This window comes from Cupressus sempervirens, chromosome 2 (genome assembly GCF_028749045.1).
Source record: "Cupressus sempervirens isolate cs-2001-9-10 chromosome 2, ASM2874904v1, whole genome shotgun sequence".
In the NCBI taxonomy this organism is placed as follows: Eukaryota; Viridiplantae; Streptophyta; class Pinopsida; order Cupressales; family Cupressaceae; genus Cupressus; species Cupressus sempervirens.
Genome location: NC_143119.1, coordinates 217,176,282 through 217,198,261, shown reverse-complemented (window position 1 = coordinate 217,198,261; position 21,980 = coordinate 217,176,282). Strand labels below are relative to the sequence as shown.

General features: G+C 37.3%; 1 protein-coding gene across 9 annotated transcripts in view; it reads right to left on the bottom strand.

Annotated features, from left to right (window-relative positions):
* Positions 1–21,980, bottom strand: part of LOC149571828 (rRNA processing protein-like protein) — a 124,542-nt gene that overhangs the window by 42,479 nt on the left and 60,083 nt on the right. For all 9 annotated transcript variants that reach the window (XM_089813236.1, XM_089813241.1, XM_089813235.1 and 6 more), the window contains one exon: positions 19,259–19,352. In XM_089813236.1, the coding sequence (XP_089669362.1) occupies positions 19,259–19,352 (94 nt within the window). The remainder of the gene's footprint in view (positions 1–19,258; positions 19,353–21,980) is intronic.

Below are 21,980 nucleotides of genomic sequence, written 5' to 3'. Positions count from 1 at the left end.
GAAGGCCAGCTATGATGTCAAAAAAGAATATATTAAATTGAACAAAGAGAGCGTGAGTCGCAACATAATATTCATCCATAGCCAAGCAACTATAAATTTGGGAGGATAATCAATCTTATACAATCTTTAAGCCGATAGCAACTAAGTTGGCATGATAATGATCAAACCATGATTGTTTCCAATACTACACCAGCAATATAGATTCAGAGTGATCTGTGTAAAGACTACAATTAGGAGGGATGTAATGACCATAATAATCTAATCAATGACAAATTGCAGGTTCAGATATTCAGGTGTGATCCTTAAAGAAGTGAAAATGAGTATCACTGCCCAAAGGAAGAATTAGCAAGCATGTCAATTAATCTCGATAGTTCTCATTATTAAGGATCAGTTATTCTCTAAGAGATGCGATTAGAAAGAAGTATGTCTTAAAGAACGGTTGCATCTATTTGAAGAGAAGTATTTCAAGGAAATGAAGATATAAAAGGTAGATGAATCACATTCAATCAAATCACCGATAGGGATGATTATGGAATTAGAGATTATATATATATATATATATATATCTGATGGAAGGGAGATCGGAAAAAATTATTTATGTGTCAAAGAGCAAGGGTTATAAAATATATTTGTTACCCTCCAAAAGGAAGAGATAAGAAAGAAAATGAAATCATTTACATTGTTGGCTAGTCTTGTGTGACAGCAATTGAGGCTGTAATGTAGCTATGAACTAGATAATAATTTACAGAATATTAAACCTAAATTCCAATATGGATGAAGAGCCATTATATGGCCATGTGTATGTGTTCATAGATATATTTGTTAACAATAATGAAATCAAAATTTTACATATACACTATACTGTATTTTATGTATATGTATATGTATATGTATACACACACACTTGGCTAATTCATTAATCACTTGCTATCAACTAAGAGTATAGAGGGTTTGTGTAGGGAGAAGACAAGCAATTCAGTCACATGACAAAGGTGGTCCCAAGATGGATAAGAACCTTGACGGAGCCCACTTATAGACTGTTTCACATGCCCTAACACACTAATTCCACTATCCTTTTTAAGGTCAATGATTAGGAGATAAGTTAGGAATTAAGGCTTAAGTATGTATTATGAATCAACAATTGTTCCTTAATGTAATCTTATTTAAATGCATGTCAATGCATGTTAATCATTAGAAATTGGCATTCTCCTAGTAGGGAAACTTACAAGCTGCCATTCCCAAGTGCAATCTGAACCCTAATTGGGGATTTTAGGGTAATTCAAGTAAGCTTCTGATGTCAAGAGGCAAGCAAGGGTTGGTAATGCTCCCAAATGTCTCCAACCTGCAAAAAATGGTAAAAGAAAAAGAAACATCCCAAGGATGTCAAAAGTATTGCTAAAAATGCCCTGAAAAAGCAATCAACAGCTAACCATCCCCTATGACCAAGGCATACAGCAAAACAATTTTTTAAGCATACAGATTGAGAAAAGAATGGCGTGGGGGTGCACAACAACCTCAACACCAAATTACACCAAATCTAAAACAGAAACAACCACAAACAACCACACTGACATCTGAAAACCAGAAACAAATTCAATTAGCCATTTTACATTTTGTGAAGATGACAAAGAAGAACAATGAGAAAACAGGAGTAGCAAAAACCAAAATATTTAATGAAAGCTTACGATCCATTTTTCAGATTAAAAAATTCATTTGCACTCACAATTGTGCTTTTCATTCTCAAGGAAAAATGAAAACAATGAAAACCCCTTTCAATCACCATAAACATTCACAATTACCACCATTGGAAAGGGTCATAACCTATGTTACCCTATGTTTCTGAAAACGGGGAGATAGGGAAACGAGTTTCTAGGATGGATATTTTTCACCCAAAGCAAGGGATGGCACGAGATGGCAAGGGAATAGGAAGACCAACCATTTCTAGGTTCAAATAGGATGGTAATTGTTGAATGACGGATATTTTTAAATAGAAGACGGTTAGGAAGACCAACCAACACATCCCCTCGCTACCTAACTATCTAACCCCAATACTAATTATCTTTAATTACATCAAAGTATTAAACTATTATTATTCCCCATACACTTGCTTTTGTTGTCGGCAAAAGTATGTTATGCCATCAAGATTAGTTAAGGTGTTAGTAACTGAAAAGTGTTCCGTTATGACACAACAATTCGGGCGCACTAAGGGGTCTATATGTACATTCTCCATTGGAGAGAGAATTCATTCAGTACTAGTCATTTTACTATTCATCTTGTATTGCTGTATAATGTACTTGAGATACTGAAGCATTAATGAAGCATGTTCCTGGTTTTTGAAGCATTCATTTATGTCTTATTTCTTGTTACTGTGATATGCATTAATCTAGTTTACCCAAGGTGGTAAACATTTGTTCATCGTTGCCCATTTGAATCCTGAAAGAGCAACATAGCAAATGGCATAAATGGGAATACCTGCACTAGAGAACATCAAAACTAATGAAGACGACGTGCCCGAGTTATATGAAGGCAAGCACACTCTCATGGAGAACTTCCATATACTGTTTCATGTGAAAATTGAAACATTCATCTGGAGAGAAGTCATGCGTGCGGAAGTTCCTGAGGACACCGTTTGGGATGCTCTGAACGTCAGTCTCACCGCCAACAAACTTTTCCACCAATTTCCCCAACTGTTCACCCAAGCATTCCTTGCACATGCAAGGCGAAGGGAGGAAGATGAGAGTGAGCAGCGTAGGCAACAAATCTTGAGGAACTTCCCTGAACGTAACCTTTGGGAAGAGGAGGAAAGAAATGAGCCCCAATAGAGGTCCAACCATGAGCCCTAGGTTGTGGGAATGTTGAAGGAAAAGAGCATTGTAACTCCGTAACAGTTGCATAGATGACCCATGATGTACGGAGACTATAAATAAGTAATTAAGTGTTCTTTTTTTTTTGTTATGTATAACGTTTTGAATTGATGCCAAATTAATTGAATAAAGATAGAAATAGAAAAGTGCAAAATGATGCTACACACACCACACATCGAGCTTCAATCTTCGCACAATGGAGGCAAAGGCTCAGGCAACTTGTTAAGGGTACCACGATGGTGTCACAAAAGGTGACCACGGTGCCAAAGGAGGTGCATTGACCGACAGAGACAATTTGTCTCACCATCGACAAGTGACAAGCAATGAGGACTTGATAGAAGAGACACGACAATGGTTAAGTTTGATTAAGGAAACGAGGGAGGAGTTCATCAACTTATCTCGCACACCACGGGTGAAGAGTTGATGAAGGAGTGAAGAGGGAACCAACACAGCTAGGGGTGTCCAAGCAACACGAGCACAAGGTAACCACACTCCGTTCTTTCCCCACATACCAAACGAGCGAGTGCAATGTGGTAACCAAACCTTATTTTCAGAACCTACCACACTATAGTGCAATGCAAGTGTACAAGCCCCACCACAAGCACAGACACAGACCCTACATAGGGTGCAAAAAAAAAACCATTATAGCCAACACAACCACCAATAACAACACAGCAACCACCAATTATAGCAACGCATAAGCAAAAACTGCCTAAATTCACAAGCGATGGTACAAAATAACCTATCTGACACTGTAAAACATGAGAGACTATATGGATGGCCAATATCGTAACAAATTAGGATGAATGGGTAAGACAGTTACCAACCACTCTAAGGGGACTAGTGATCGATTGGTTCTTCGATATGGATCGGATGAAGCTAGCCATATGGTCGGACCCAAAGAAGTTTGGAATAGAGTTCCAGCTATTGAGAGATGATAATGAAATTGTAGCGGAAATCTAAAACACAAAACAGGCGAAGGATGAGACAGGCGAAGGATGAGACCATCCATGGATATGGGCTGAGACTAAAGGAGTTGGTGGGGAAGATGGAAAGCCAACCGGCCGATGGCTTGAAGAAACAATGGTTTATTGAAGGCTTAAAGCCCGCATTTCGAAGAAAGATGAAAATCGTACCCCTGACGTCATACATTAATGTGTATAATAGAGCGATGAAGCTCGAAAGAGAAAGCAAGATGGGGAAGAAGAAGAAGAATAGATCATCCCGTGAAGAAGATGATTCTTCCAGCGAGAGCAGCGATAAAAAATCAAACAAGAAGATTCAGGGGCTACAAAAAGATATGTTGCGCATGATGAAAGAATTTAAGAACATGAAGAAAAACCTTGCTTGAAGCACCGATGGGGACTTATGGTGTATGGATTGTAAAGAAGGCCACACGAAGGGCTCTTGCCCCAAAAATCAATTCTGGGATATCTGGTAGATAGCTAGGCATTCCAGTAAAGAATGCCTGTTCAACATGAATATTAAAGGCCATCAACAAATTTTAATGACACGAGGTATCCACATGAGACGTTGTGGGAATGGGGAATGCAAACACTAATGCAGTATCATCGAGAGGATATCGGAACAACTGACGAGGAAGAGGCAGAAATAATAACAATAATAACGGAGGTCGCAACCTTATACAGTATGACCCAAGTGGACCTCCCATGAGACAATGTCATGCCTATAATCAATGGGATCATTTTGCTACAGATTCTACCAAGAGTGAAGCACCTCAGTTTATGTGCAGATGGTGTGGTCTTAGAGATAACAACGATTCAAAATGCCCAAAGCCAGGGGTGAACCTGCTGAGCATCGAGTGGAACAGTGAAAAAGTGTTAGCAATCACCATAGTAGAAGGAAAGAAAGCTGCATACCCAAATCCTGAAGAAGAAAGAAGGATGTGAGAAGCCAAAGTTAAAATAGAGAAGGAGATGAGAAACAAATGATACTACCAGTACCTCAATAAGAACTCAAGCAGAGCAAAACATCATAAGGCAAGTGATGCAGGCTGAAATCCTTATAAAACAAAATGACCTTCTCACAATGCCACAATTAAGAACAACAACATTAAGCATGACACCATGCCCAAAGGCATCGAATGGGCCACCAAGGAGTAATCATGATGAAAAAGAAAACTCCATTGGAGAGGAGTTCTCTCAAGATAGAGGAGTGTTAAGAATTTAACCTTGATAATCCTCAGGTCGACTGGTACAGATCGTACCTGACTCTTCTCTCTATATATACTCAAGATTGGCATTTGTAATAATTTATATATCCTTTATATGAGCCGGCGATCTGGAAATAAATGTTTAGTTTGTTCTTGACTAATCGTTAGTTAAATCTAACTAACTCTTATCTCTTAGTCACCAACTTAGGATAATTAAATATTGGTTATCTGCCAAGGGTTATGTCCCTTAAGGGACATACCCTCTAAAGAGGATATATAGGCGGGTTATGACTACAGTTTGGAGACACACAGGATACATACAGTCTGATCTCCAAGCAGTCATATTCCCACGAGTTCAATAAGAAGATTATATCATTCAAGTTTGTGATTACTAGTTAGATCTGTAGTTGTCATCTATATCTGAACATAGAATTTGAATCAAGGTTCATTCTACACCTAAATAAGTTCTGATCTTGAAGTCAGATTTATATCTCAAAATTGCAGAACTGTACATGGTATAAAAGCCTCGTTATTAGATCTAGGGCTCTACAAATTTTCAGTGATCAGACCTTTTACATTTAGTAATTGTCTTCCATTTTCAATGGCATATTCAATCAGACCTGAAGACAAATTCGATGGAAAGGAACATTTTGAAGCATGGAAATTTAGAATCTTGATGATTCTCGAAGAAAATAATGTTAGACAGTTTGTTGATGGAGCATCCAAACAGCCACTTGTTGAACCCCACAAATCTATATGGATCAATGGAAACAGGAAAGCTATTCAAATCATATTGGATGGAGTTAAAAATGACATAGTACCTATGCTTACAAAACACCAGACTGCCTACGATATGATGAATGCATTACGAAATGCATTTGAAATAAATAATGCAACGAGGGTCCTTGCACTAAAGAGACAACTAAATCACATCCAAATAAAGAAAGGAGAATTAATAAACTCTTATTTTCTAAGAGTCGCTAGTATTAGAGATGAATTGTCCAGCATAAGAACCATCATAAATGATACCGAATTAACACTCATGGCCTTAGATGAGCTGCCAGAATCATGGGAAACATTTGCACAAGGAATAAGTGCTAGAGATCAGCTTCCCGATTTTAACATGCTTAAGAATGATTGTCTTCAGGATGAATCAAGAAAACTAAAGAAAGGAGGAAAACCTAAAGTGGAAGATGAAGAACTTCACATTCTTAATGCCAATTCTTATAAAGGCAAGAAAAAACATTTCAAGAAAAATAAAGGAAATCAGAAGAATGGCAAGCCCAAGAAAGACCTATCAAAAATAAAATGTGAAAAATGTGAAAAATTTGGACACTATAGATCTAACTGTCCAGAAAACTCCAAGCAACAAGCAAATTGTACAAATGTTGTCAGAAAAGAAGAAACCTATGATCTAGAGAATCATGTATTGTATTCCTCCTTATCAAATGAAATCTCAAATAAGGCATGGGTGATAGATAGTGGATCATCCAGGCATATAACAGGATACAAGGAAACTCTAGATTTCTTGACCGAGAAAGTTAACGATGAAGTTACTATTGGTGATAACTCAGCACATTCAGTTAAAGGAATTGGTAGCTGCACTTTGAAGCTAAAGACAGCGAATGCTCTTCTTCTCAAGGATGTACCATATGTACCAGGGATAAAGAGGAACCTAATATCAATTACAGCCTTAGAAGATGATGGACACAATGTTGCATTCGCGGATGGCAACGTATTAACTTGGGCTAAGAATTCTTCCATCAAGAAAGCTAAAGTAAATTGTCAAAGAAAGGGATATTTGTATGAACTAAATATAGAACCCATTCAAGCCCTTGTTCACAAAGCAAAGGATTCAAAGGAAATATGGCAGAGAAGATTAGGGCACCTAAACTTTAAAACCCTATCTAATATGGATAAGATGGTTACCGGACTACCAAAATTAAACCAAAATCACCCCAGTATTTGCAAAGGGTGTGCCCTAAGCAAAAGTACTAGAAGTCCTTTTCATGATAGTACTAGAAAAACAAATAATGTACTAGAATTAATTCATTCAGATTTATGTGGACCCATGTTCGTTCCCTCCCTCGGAGAATTCTGGTATTATGTCTTGTTCATAGATAACTTCTCTAGGAAAACTTGGATTTACTTTTTAAAATGCAAAGAATCAGAAGAAATATTACAAAGATTTAAGGAATTCAAAACATTAACTAAAAAAAATTTAGAACATAAAAATTAAAACCCTTAGAACAAATAATGAAGGAGAATATACCTCAGATTTGTTTAAAACCTTTTGTAAAGAATCAGGGATCAAGAGGGAGTATACTGTTCCTTATAACCCTAAACAAAACGGGGTAGCTGAAAGGAAAAATAAGACAATTATAAAAGCTGCTAGGGCTATGATTTTTGATCAAAATCTAGAATACTATCTTTGGGCAGAAGCGTCTTGTACTGTTGTATACATCCAAAACAGAAGCCCTCACTCCTATCTTAAAGATAAGACCCCTGAAGAAGTATTTACTAAAATAAAACCTAATATAAGTCATCTCAGAATCTTTGGATGTCCTATTTATATTCATGTGCCAAAAGAAAAGAGGACCAAATTAGAACCATCTGGAAGGAAGGGTATCTTTGTAGGGTATAGCGAAACTTCTAAAGCAAATAGAATTTTCATACCTGGATAGAAAACTATTGAACTTAGCAAGGATGTAATCTTTGAGGAAGATCTTGCATTTAAAAGAGCAATAAATTCTCATGAACCCTCTCCTTTATCAAATTCTGAAAGAATAAGTGAATTTGATTCTCAGAGGGAGAACTTAGAAGAGGTCGAAGATGAAATAAACCTTGAAGAAACTTCAAAGAAGAGGCCACTTTGGGCCATAAAAACAGTTGAAGCAGCTCAAGATTTTGCTGCCCCTTCAGAATCTATTAGAGAAAGCAAAAGACCTAAAAGATTCTCTAGTTATACAGCAAATATGATTGATTTATCCAAAACAGAGCCAACCAATCCTTCTGATGCTATTAAAAATCCAGCCTGGAAAGAAGCTATGACAGAAGAATATCAATCAATTATGAAAAATGATGTTTGGGAAATAGTTCCTAGGCCAAAAGGAAATTCTATTGTGTCTTCAAAATGGATATTCAAAATAAAGCATGCTGCTGATGGAAGTATTGAGAAATATAAAGCCAGATTTGTAGCCAAAGGTTTTTCTCAGAAAGAAGGTATTGATTATGAAGAAACTTTTGCTCCTGTTGCCAGATACACTATCGTTAGAGCTGTCTTAGCAATTGCCGCATCTAAGGGATGGAAGGTACATCAAATGGATGTAAAGACAGCATTTCTCAATGGAAAGATTTCTGAAGAAGTCTATATAGAGCAACCAGAAGGTTTTGAAACTCATGATCCAAATGCCTTTGTTTGCAGACTAAAGAAAGCTCTTTATGGGCTTAAACAGGCTCCCAGGGCCTGCTATGAAAGGATTGATAAATATCTCACTAGCTTAGGATTCTCTAAGAATGAAGCTGATCCGAACTTGTATTATAAAAGAGATAAAGATGGTATGGTAATCTTGATATTATATGTTGATGATTTATTAATTACGAGTGATGATAATCTTATAGATCAATGTAAGAAAGATCTTATCAGAGAATTCGAGATGAAAGACTTGGGTCTTCTTCATTACTTTCTAGGATTGGAAGTGTGACAGAATGCAAATAGTATCATACTGAATCAAAGGAAGTACACTTCAGATATCTTGAAGAAATTCGGAATGTGGAACTGCAAGTCCATGTCTTCTACAATGGAGACCAATTTGCATAAACTTAAAGAAGCAGCTACAGAATCACCTCCAATAGATTCTACTCTCTACAGGCAAATAATTGGGTCTCTGATGTATCTAGTAAATACAAGACCTGATATTTGCTATGCAGTTCATGCATTAAGTCAGTTTATGTGTGAACCTAAGGAAATTCACCTAGTTGCTGTTAAACACATTATGAGATACCTTCAAGGTACTTTTAACTATGGACTGAAATATGAGAGAGTTGCTTTAGATTTGCATGGATTCACCGATTCAAATTGGGGTGGAAGTGTTAAAGATAGGAAAAGCACTGTAGGATGTTGTTTTAGTTTAGGATCGGCTATGATTTCATGGATATGCAGAAAGCAGTCTTCAGTAGCTCAGAGGTTCACAGAAGTTGAATACATTGCTGCAGCAATGGCCTCTCGAGAAGCAGTATGGCTAAGGAAGTTACTTGTGCGATTATTTGGGCAAGCCATGAATCCTACGATCATTTATTGTGATAATCAAAGTTCCATCAAGCTCTCTGTGAATCCAGTTTTCCATGATAGATCCAAGCATATTGAAATTCCTTACCATTATGTAAGAGATATGATAGACAGGAATTCTGTTAAATTGGAATACATTTGTACTGCAGATCAGACAGCAGATATACTCACCAAACCTCTATCTAGAGTAAAGATAGAACATTTCAGAAAGAGACTTGGTATGGTTGAGTTGTAATTCATTTGTACTCTTTAGTTATTAATAAAGTTAAATTTTATTTGTCAGGCTATTGACAGTTATGGGCTCCACCATGTGTAATCATTATTTAGAGGTGACGATCTCTGAAATAATGAATACTTGTGCAAAGGCATTATGAGAGGTGACGATCTCTTAGATAATGCCCTAACAGTAGATTTTACTGTAAGATCCAGGTGAATTTTAGATCGTCTTGTGATATTGACATTGCTATGTTCATGGGTCACAAATTGGATAAAGAAAGAATTCTAGAAATTCTTCAGGTTTATCCTGTATTCTGGTAGATCTTAAATTCAGGGTCTAGTTGTGATTTAGAAATACCAATTTCTATGAGTCACAACATGTGTCTTATCACTAGTAGCAGTGATTTGTCATATCATAGGCTTAATAATATGACTTTGTATCATATGTTCAATGATACTACATACTAAGAAGATAAAGACAGATATAGAGTATATATTCTTGCTTAACATCTGTACTGATGTTGCTAGATATGATATCTCTCTGTAGGATTATAAGGTTAAGAGGGAGTGTTAAGAATTTAACCTTGATAATCCTCAGGTCGACTGGTACAGATCGTACCTAACTCTTCTCTCTATATATACTTAGGATTGGCATTTGTAATAATTTATATATCCTTTATATGAGTCGGCGATCTGGAAATAAATGTTTAGTTTGTTCTTGACTAATCGTTAGTTAAATCTAACTAACTATTATCTCTTAGTCGCCGACTTAGGATAATTAAATATTGGTTATGTGCCAAGGGTTATGTCCCTTAAGGGACATACCCTCTAAAGAGGATATATAGGCGCGTTATGACTACAGTTTGGAGACACGCAGGATACATACAGTCTGATCTCCAAGCAGTCATATTCCCACGAGTTCAATAAGAAGATTATATCATTCAAGTTTGTGATTACTAGTTAGATCTGTAGTTGTCATCTGTATCTGAACATAGAATTTGAATCAAGGTTCATTCTAAACCTAAATAAGTTCTAATCTTGAAGTTAGATTTATATCTCAAAATTGCAGAACTGTACAAGGAGGATCCAATGTTACTTGCGGTGAATACAAGAAGATACTCTACAATGGTGGAGATGGCCATCCTTGGGACCATCCTGACAGACACCATTGTTGATGGAGGCTCTGGTGTAAACGTATGACTAGAGGAAACATGGAAGAAATTAGGCCGACCAACGTTGTAGCCACCAACATTTCAACTGGTAGGCGCTAACCAACATGGTATTAAACCTATTAGAGCTCTGATGGTGCAAAAAGTGATGATCAAAATGAAACCCTTCGTTCTAGACTTTGTAGTAATACCACAAAAGGGGAAAGGATATGTCACAATCCTAGGAAGGGGTTGGTTGGTGCAAGCGAGGATGAATCACGATTGGAAACCGAATACACTCTCAATGTAGAGAGGTTGCAAGTTCACAATTGACCTACGAACGCAGATGGTGAGTGAAGATATGGCATCCTCATCTAATTTTGAGGTCAAAGAAGAAGATGATGAAAGGAAAAGAGGTATGAAATCTAATAAGGAGGGAATCCTAGAACTGAAGGGATGTCCCAATGATGACCTTGATTCATTAAATCCATTGGCAAATGGAAGACTATACGGTATTTCCATCGTACACCATGTTGGGGGTAGATGAAGGGATGAAGGGGAGGAAAAGAACTCGTTCCCAAGGGAGTATAGGGAATATAAAGGGGAGGCACCAATGGACGAAACACCAGCACATGCATCCGATAAAGAAAAACCCATCAAATAGGAAGAACCTTTGGTAAAGGTAATGAACTTAGGGGACGAAGCCAATCCGAAGAACACCTTTGTCGGCGATGACTAGAACCCTATGTTGAAAGTAACAACATTTAAGATATATATGGAATACAAGGACGTATTCGCCTGGACTTATAAGGATCTCAAAGGGGTTCCACCCGAACTGTGCATCCATCGAATTCCACTCATACAAGGAGTCATACCTGTGCGGAAGTGATCGTACCGAATGAACAAGAATTATGCCACACGGGTCAATGATGAGATTGCAAGAATGCTTGACGCAGGCATCATATTCCATGTACAAACAACCGAATGAGTGTCTCCGATTGTGATTTCACTGAACAAGGAGGACAACCAAATAAGGATATGTGTGGATTTCCGCTGTCTGAATGCAGTAACCATTAAAGATCCATTCCTGATACTGTTCACAAACAGTATTCTAGAGGAAGTTGTTGGACGCGAGATCTATTCATTCATGGATGGACTTTCTGGTAGTGGTAACAACCAAATATCCATTGCAAAAGAAGATAAGTTAAAAATGACCTTGGTAGTAGAAGATGGAGTCTATGCATACAATCAAATGCCTTTGAACTGTGTAATGCTCCAACAACATTCTAGAGAATCACTTTGCACATCTTCGACAAAATGTTAATCGGGAACTTTAAGGCTTTCTTGGACGATTGGTCCATATTCAGTGTAGAGGACACACACCTGGTAGCCCTGAGGGAGTGCATAAAGAGATGTCAACGGACTAGGTTAGCATTGAACCCTAAAAAGTGCAAATCATGGCGCCTCAAAGAAAACTACTAGGGCATATTGTATGCAAAACAAGACTGAAGACGGATTCAGACAAGGTCCGAGTAATTGTAGAAATGGAACCTCCCACAAACATGACCGTAGTGAAGTCCTCTCTAGGACACATTGGGTACTATAGAAGATTTATTAAAAATTTCGCTCATGTCCTACCCACTCAACACGCTGAGTTGGAAGGGGTAGCCCTACATGAGTGGTAGAGCAAGATGAGGCATTCGGATAACTGAAAACAAGACTAGTAGGAGCACCTATACTCGCCTACCCAAATCGAGATAAGCAGTTTCATGTGCACATGCACTTGTCGAACTTTGCAATCGGGGCAACTCTAGTGCATACAGGTGACCATGGATTAGATCACCCCATTTATTTTGTAAGTAGACTGTTGTCAAAAGCCAAATATAGTACAGCAAAGAGGAAAGCTCTTGAAATGGTATACATCGTGCAAATGTTTCGGCACTACTTGCTAGTAATGTCATTTGTATTCTATGTGGATCACTAGGCTTTGATGTACCTGGCGAATAAGCCAATAATCAAAGGGCGAGTGACTCAATGGTTGCTCCTCCTACAGAAGTTTACATTTAGTATTGTGCTATGCACCGGAAAGAGTCACATGAGTGTGGACCATCTCTCAAGGATCAAGTCAAGGGAACCACCTAAGGGAGTAAATGATGACTTTTTCGATGCACACTTGTTTCGGATTGTCGTATTCCCATCGTGGTATACAAGCATTGGAGAATACCTATCAACAGGGTAGTTCTCGAGGGCAATACAACCGAGTGAAAGGAGGAATCTCATGCTAAGGAGGCGAACATTCCAATTGATTAACAGGTTTCTCTATAAGATGGGACCCGACCAAGTCCTTCGACGATGTGTCATGGAAGAGGAAGTATCGAGCATATTGAGAGAAGCACATGAAGTGCCTACTTAGCTTGGGGGACCCAGTAATCTGCCATTCCCTAACCTATTTCCTCCATTCATATATATGTAATCAAGGTCATTTAGATATGATCCATTATTTATTTATATTTATAGATTCTTAGTGATATAATTTCAAGTATACATTTAGATTCATTTTTATTAGAATGGTTCTACATTTTATCCTTTTACCCTACAAGATGGCAAGATCATAGCTCTAATACCATTTGTAATGTCACCTAATTAGGTTTAGTCTTAGTTATTATCAAACTAACACAGATTTGATATTTACGTCCCAAGCTAAGGGATATAAAACATTTGATGTTGAAAACATTACTCATTTATTCAATCGGATTAAATTATATGTATATTCATGTAATGTTCTAGTCCCCGTACACATATAGATGTCTCCTCAAATTCTTCGATGCCAAGTAGTCAGGGAATGCGTACGGAATAGAGGGGTAACTGCAAGCCTTGTGGGGATGTACGATGGTATAACCAGGGCCGTACGAAGAGGACTACAAATGGCCATACGGAATAGAAAGATGCAGGGTCGTACAGTGGGGTTACTGTACAGTCAAATTGAGGGATCCGTACGGTGGAGAGATGTTCGTACGCTGAGATGGGAGACAGTCGTAGAGTGGAGATGTTTGGTCGTACGGTGGCAAGGGGAGTGTACGGTGTTCTTAGGAAAGCCATACGGTATGCAAGGTGAAGGAAGGGGTGAACGGTAGTACGGAAGCCAAAGGGAGGTCATACGGTAGTCAAGGGAAGGTCATACAGGGGTCAAAATTGCAGTACAGGGGTAGGTTGGGATGATCTGTATGGTCAGGACAGATGAAAAGACGTTCGGCAATGCTATTTAAGAAACTAATGAAATATATTGAATACAATAGCTTGTAGATAATCAGAGATCAAATAGATAGACACTTGTGCCAGATAATAATAAAATTCCACATACAAATGATGCTCCGACTTTGCCAGACCCAAGCCAAACAATACACAACCAGAATAGGGTGAGGGTTGAATCCCACCAAGCCCGAACAAAACCAAATAGGGAAGGTCTTTCACTTCCGAAATGGCCAACGATAGAGAACTCTAGTAGGTATTCACAGTACAAAGAAATAATCCAAAACGCATACCTAAAGACTACCTACAAGCCGTGCTTAAATACTCGTCGGGAAACTTTCCAAGGGTGTACAAAGATAGCCGATGGCGACACAAACTACAGAAACAAAATAAAAATGGGTCTGAGATATATTGAATCAATCAGCCCATTAACAAGGTTTAATTAAATACATTTATTTTATGATGGGGACATTATAGTCCTCCCGTCCCAAAATTTACTTGTCCTCAAGCAAATGCACCTCCGTTTCTACGAGAACATCTGTAATCAGCTCCTTCAGTTCCGAGTCAGGCACTAAGTAGATCTTCCCGCCGAAGTAAATGATGTCATCAATAACTTTGTATCTTTCATCATGTACATAGCCATCCATCAACTCACATGCAAAAGTGTTCTAGGAATACTCAACCAATAGATGGGCCCGCCAATTATCCAAGGAATATGGTGAGGTGTTGACTATCTTGTTTTTACTTGCAGTGTCTGGGACCAAATCCTATTTAAAAATTGTCTCCATCTTCTTGATTGTGACTTCTCTCAATCATTTATTTGACATTCCTCTTAGTAGAACCTTCTCGCCCTCTGTCTCGAATGAAAACTCCATCCTTTTGAAACTTTGGGTGTACTAGTCAAGAGTTTCCAACCACTAAGGCCCAAAATGATATCAGTATCAACCAAATCATCTTCCATGGTATAGTTTCCCATGGAAATTTGTAGCCGTGGGATCACATGAGTGCAAGGTAACAAGGTTCCTCCTGCAACCTTAACCTCAAGTCCTCCATGCTCAATTGTGTGTAGGCCTTTACTAGTGATCAAAGATGAATTGATGAAATTGAGTGTGGCGCCACTATCAATCATGATTGGGACTCGTTTTCTATGAAGTGTGCCGTGAACCCTGAAGATACCACTTCCAATCAATGTTGTGAGGGTAGCAATGAAACCCCAATTTTGTATCAGGGCATTTATTCTCTCCTGCTAGGTAATTTCTTCATCAGTTGTTGCAGGAATTTGTCCTTCGTCGTCATCAGGCATCACCTCAATGTAACGAATCTTTCCCTTCCCAAGGCAATGATGACCAGATCCCCATGGTTCTTTGCATGTGAAACAGAGCTTTTTCCTCTGGAGTTCTTGCTGAGAATCTTCATCAATTTGACGTTTCTTCTAAACTATCTCCTTATCCTTGTCTTCTTGTAGGGATGGTGTTGGTGTAGCTGCGTGAGTTTTGGAGGAAGATGCGGCCATGTCACGCACCTTCTTAATAGCTTCATTGAGTGCACACGGGTTGAACCCTTTGATCCAACCTCTCAAAGACTCCCTCAGCCCATCCATGAATAACACAATTCGGCATCTTTCAGAGATATTTGTGACTAGTACTAACAGCTTTTGGAACTCAGTGATGTAGTTGTCTTCCGTGCCCGTTTGCTTTAGCTGAGCTAGATCTTTGAAGTTTAGCTCAGGATCTTTCCCATCAAAAGAATCAATAAGTCTCTCAATGAACTCAACATAAGAGGTCACTTGGTCGTGACCAAGAGTGACCAATTCATGATGCCACCACTCATGCGCCACTCCTTCTAGATGAAGTGCTACGAACTTGAACTTGATTGCTTCCTCTTCAAGCATTGGATTGAGTTGGAAATAGGTACCTGCCTTTAAGACCAATGACTGTGCGGTAATGACTCCAGATCCATCAAATGGCAATAGGTTTACCTTCTCGATCTTTCTCCTGAGATCATCATTAAAATAACCACAATTTCCCCTACCAAAATATCTCATTCTTAGATCAACACAATCTCTGTAAGATATATCACCTTCCATATTCACGTTCTGCCAATCTTCCCAAAGTTTTTCTTGCATTTCCTCAAAAGTGGGCTCTCTTCCTTTGTGTGGTGCTTCCGTCCTTAGAAGGAAGATGGGTATGGAGGGTCGAGAGCGAGAGGGTTGAAAGTTTGTCCTTCTCGAAACAGAATCGTCACTATGCCCATTTTGTTCTCCTGTTGTCTTTCCCTCGGCCAATTTTTATAGTGTTTCCTACATAAGCCTTTGGGTTTTGTTGATTTGTATTTGATTTTTGTTCAACTCTCTTAAAAGATTCATGAGTTCTGTCGTAGGATCCTGATGATCTGCCATTCTATCAATAGGGTTATTTCGCCTTCTCCTTCAAGTATAAACTTGCATTCACTTCCACAAGCAGGCAGGATCAAAAGCTTTGATACCACTGTAATGTTCCAGTCCCCGTACATGAATACATGTCTCCTCAAATTCTTCAATGCCAGGTAGTCAGGGAGTGCGTACGGAATAGAGGGGTAACTGCAGGCCTTGTGGGGATGTACGATGGTAAAACTAGCGTTGTACGAAGAGGATTGCGAATGGTCGTACGGAATAGAAATTTGCAGGGTTGTACTGTGGGGTTACTATACGGTCAAATTGAGGGATTCGTACGGTGGAGAGATGTCAGTACGCTGAGATGGGAGACAGTTGTACGGTGGAGATGTTTGGCCATACGGTGGCAAGGGGAGTGTACGGTGTTCTTAGTCAAGCTGTATAGTATGCAGGGTGAAGGAAAGGGTACGGAGGGGTGAAGGGTAGTACGGAAGCCAGAGGGAGGTCGCACGACAGTCAAGGGAAGGTCGTACAAGGGTCAAAATTGCAGTACGGGGGTGGGTTGGGATGATGTGTACAGTGAGGACGGATGCAGAGATGTTTGGCAATGCTATTCAAGAAACTAATGAAATATATTGAATACAATAACTTGCAGATAATCAAAGATCAAATAGATACACACTTGTGCCAGATAATAATAAAATTCCACATACAAATGATGCTCTGATTTTCCCAGATTCGAGCCAAACAATACACAGCCAGAATAGGGAGAGGGTTGAATCCCACCTAAACCGAACAAAACCAAATAGGGAAGGTCTGCACTTCCGAAATGGCCAACGACAGAGAACTCCAGCAAGAATTCGCAATACAAAGAATTAATCCAAAATGCATACCTAAAGACTACCTACAAGCCATGCTTAAATACCCGCCAGGAAACTTTCTGAGGGTGTGCAAAGATAGCCGACGGCAACACAAACTACGGAAACAACATAAAAATGGGTCCGAGATATATTAAATCAATCGGCCCATTAACAAGGTTTAATTAAATACATTTATTTTATGACGGGGGCATTACAATTCACTAACATTCATATTCAACCTTATTACTACCAGCTCAAACACAGAAAGAGTAGGTGTTATCCAAGGTGCCTAGATACCAACTACAATGGGCTCTCTCAAAGTTTACAGATCTTGGGACTATGCCCCAAAAGCGCTCAGGCTCATTGATCCCTACACTATATTGGGAAAGATAGTCGCCACTTGGATTTAGAGAAGCCCCTTAGACACATCTCTGCCTTCTCTTCTCAAATTAAAATATTTATAGGTCTTTCATATATATATATATATATATATATATATATAGAACTGATAAATTATTCTGATATTATTCTCATTATTATATATATATGATATATATTAGATCATCAAACCTATATTATAGATTTTTTGAATATATAATTCAGATGTATACTTATATAATACATATTCAATCTTTCAGATATATATATTTTTAATGCATTTATTACTCTCCTATATGATCAGTACGCAACTTATTTATATAATCTCCTACTCGATCCAAAGAGAATTCAGGACCTATTATATTTGCTTCCTTTTCTTTTTATCAGAGCATCCATTTATCTCATATATGTACATTCTTCCTATGATATTGATTGTGTATAGAAAAGATAATCAATAATTATTTTGTTAATGGTATTTGCACTAATTTAGACATTGATCCAAACATTATCGGCTAATCTGGCAACTTCTATTGCTATCAGTGATGCCTTAGCTGATTATGACCATATTCAATCTCTGCAACATTGTTACCACCAATCACCTTCCATTGATTCACAATGTCTTTCACCATTATTTGATTTAGCCATTGATTTATGTAACATGATATTCATCACTGCATGCCTAAAAAAGCATCACTAACTATAAAATTTGGTTAACATTCTGTAGTGAATTGCATAGCGAAGGATCCCTTTTCTTCAGACTGTCGTCTTCTCAAATGCGTATCTCGTATAATGTTAGTATAGAGGATAGCTAGCGCCATCTACATACTCCATCGATGAGGATAGGGACCGTAGCGGTTATCACGTTCAACAGGTTAAAGATACTCAAGAAATCACTAAAGCTTTAATAATGACCAGTTGAAAACTTATCGCCTTCCATATTATTGCATAGATTCATATATTTCTTTTTCTATTTCTTTGTCTTCTCTATGACTCCACCTATCCTTCCTGTATTTTCTGTGATTTAGAATTTGTATATACCATCTTTCATGTGCCACGTCACTATGTGCAGGGTGCTGTTTAGAGTCAATTAATCATAATGATTAATATTAGTGATTAGCCGATGAGTCACTTCATTATTTAGTCGATTAGCAAATATAGGTTGATTGATATAATTATATTCCATTGATCAATATTAATATTAATTATATATTGGTTAACAAACTATAATGATCAAATAATAAATACAATTATACTGATTAATTAATATTATTAATATTGATATGGTTTGATATAATCATTAATTATGTGTTGATTAATAATATTGATTACGGATTCATGTCATCATTGATATTGTACAAATGTCGATTACGGATTATGACATATCCAAGAAAAAAGGTTCAGCCATTTCTCAACTTCAACAAATTCAAGATCAAGTGATTCAACTCCAGAACAATTGCCATATGGACCTATGCAAAGTGTTTCGTCATGTTCCTTCTGAGTAAAGCTAGTTGCCCTTTGTAAGCATCATTTGTATTTGGATCTTTGCAGATTGTTTCATCATGTTTCTGCTATGTAGCACCGGTTGCTGAGTCATTGTAATCATTTTGTTTTTCTGTCTCAGCTACTTCCTGTGGCTGTTATTTTTTGTAATTTTGCTTTCTTTCAATATATAAAAAATATAGCCAACAATAAGAAATCAGTAAAATTTTACCTTGTGTACAATGTATCTATTCTTGCCCAAGCTGCATCCATTTGTGTTGATAATCCATTTTTTTTATGTTCTTCATTTCCTGATTTACTTTTACCTTGGAAAAGCAAAACGATTAGTTTTTTTTTTAAATCATTAGATATATGCAAACTATTAAATATTTAATGCATCCAAACATGAATAGGAAAAATGTTCAGGAAAAAACTGTCATATTGACCAACCAAGGAGGTGCCCAAAAATAAGGGAAAAGAAGTACACAACAATGTGCTTTATATCATCTTTATTATTATTAGTGAAAGTCCATTTGCTTTTTATTATTACGAAATTGTAATCAAAAGGCACAATATGTCTATTTGCCAAGATGTTGAACTCTTGAATAATCAAGCTAATAGTTATATGTTCAAAATCTAAATTGAAGGTTTGTTATAATTGTATTTTTAACATGATATAAGCAAGAGGGCACATGAATAATATTCTATTAAAATATAGGCAAAAGCCTATAACACAACGGTAAATTGTGAGCTTCTTATCTGGAAGGTCTTGGCTTCGAGTCTACTGGAGCTTCATAAATAAAAAGAATAATTAATCTTGACTTCAGCCTCTTACCGATCAAAAATAAAATACTATTAAAATATAATATATATTTCAACACTAATATAATAAAAAGTAGCTTTAAATAATTAAAAGAGTATTCATGCATGCTAACAAAATTGGCCCCAGCTGCCCAACAGAAGCACTATAAAGTAGGGTGCTTGGCTTCATTAAGATTTTAACTATTGGATTTAAAGAAAAAATACTCATAGCCAACATTGGCAATTCCATCCTTCTGTTACATGTGTGTGATTAAACTACCAGATAGGAAAGTTTGTGACTTAAACGCTTTCATTGCAGATTTCATAGATTTAAGGGTTTTTGAAACATTTTGCTTCTGCTAAAATGTCACTACAGTTAAATCAGCTTTTTTGGCCAGGATTCAATTTTACATGTTGCTATAGTGTCACTACATGTCAATATGTCATAACACTACAATCAATATTGTGATATTGCTATCAGGATTTAACTGTGTGATTTTGAGTCAAACTCATTGACCCATGTTTCATGAGTAGTGATTCAACATGAATCCATCTCTCATGACAATAAATAGAACACTTAGCACTCATTGGATCTATCAATATTTTTGGGGAATAATACTTCATCACTAATGCAGAAACCAGTATATACAGCCATCAACTTGAGTATACCAACATCAAGGAGGTGATTCATCATAATATGTTGCACACTTTGCAAATCTAGTGACAGCATCATCACTTCAGAGGATTTCTGGTGAAGAGTCATCATCATTTATTAGCACACCAATATTTGCAGATACTTTTATTGGGAATATAGTTTGCGAGGCCAGACCTGCCATAACTATTGCTATTTTTATCAATTTCAAGGCCATGTTTAGGTATACCAGCATTGGAGGAGGTTACAACAGGACTTGGGAAAGCAGCATCATCTTCTGCTACATGTAAACATTTTATTGACTGTTATTGGCATTTTGGAATGCCGAGGACAGCTGCAATGCCTCTAATTGACGGTTCACAGATACCATATAACCTCTCTAAGGTCATTTGCCTCACCATTGTCACCCCTTCTACAGTCAACTCTAGCCACCAAACTTGCCAAATATTCACCATAAAATGCTTCTACAGCAGTATATTCAGTAATTATGGTCACGTTCAATTACTATGAATCTGAAAATTGAGCATATCAAACATGATAAGTTGCTTCAGCATTTTTTTAAACTAGTATAGGTGTTTTGAAGGTGATAAATTGATGTTTAGTTCAGGCCCATGCAAGTTTAATACCCTAGGGTTCCATTCTTGAATGTTTGCTGGATTTGAGGAAAATTTCATTTATTTTCAGACATTCCAGGATTGATATTTTAAGTTTGAAACATTAACTACTCAGACCTGAGTATAACTGCATATATAAGGGTGGTGTTGGTTGTTTGTCTCATATCAAACCTTAACCAGCAATTTCACTTCAGTTATTTACTATTTATAAGTGAATTTTGCTACTTGGGCATGAAGCTGAAGTTGTCCCCAGCCAAAGAATGTTTACATAACAACAAATTTCCACCAATAGGTTTAGTTGGTTATTTTTTCGACCATTAGCCCATCATAGATAACCGATTTGAGACACTTTCATCATGGGCTAAGCTCTATCTAGGCCAACACATCATGTTTTCCTTATGGTTTTTAAAGATGAACCAGAAAATAAATCGAGCTAAGCAATTTCAATAAAATTACACAATGCAAACCAAGTGTTCTGGGAAAAACCCTCCTCCACGAGGGAAACAATCCATCCCACCAAAACAAATCTTTTATTATGAATCTTAAAAGTAACAGTACAAAGTCTTTGCTGCTCAAAAATCTCAGAGTTCCAAAATCACAGATGACTCTGACTAAAGCTTACTAGAATATAAGTAATACTGCAAAACATATGCAGATAATATGCCTTCAATAACCAGAACAAATTTTGAAAGTCTTGATACTATGCAAAAATTACATATAATATAATGATAACTATTCAGATATCTGACTGAAAGAATCTAGAATACTGAAGCCCTCTGTGTGAGAATAGTTTCAACTCACACTAGAATAGAAGAAACGAAAATCGCTCTTAATACTAAATAATTAAAATTGGGAGTGATCCCAATAACTAAAAAAACCACCTCTAT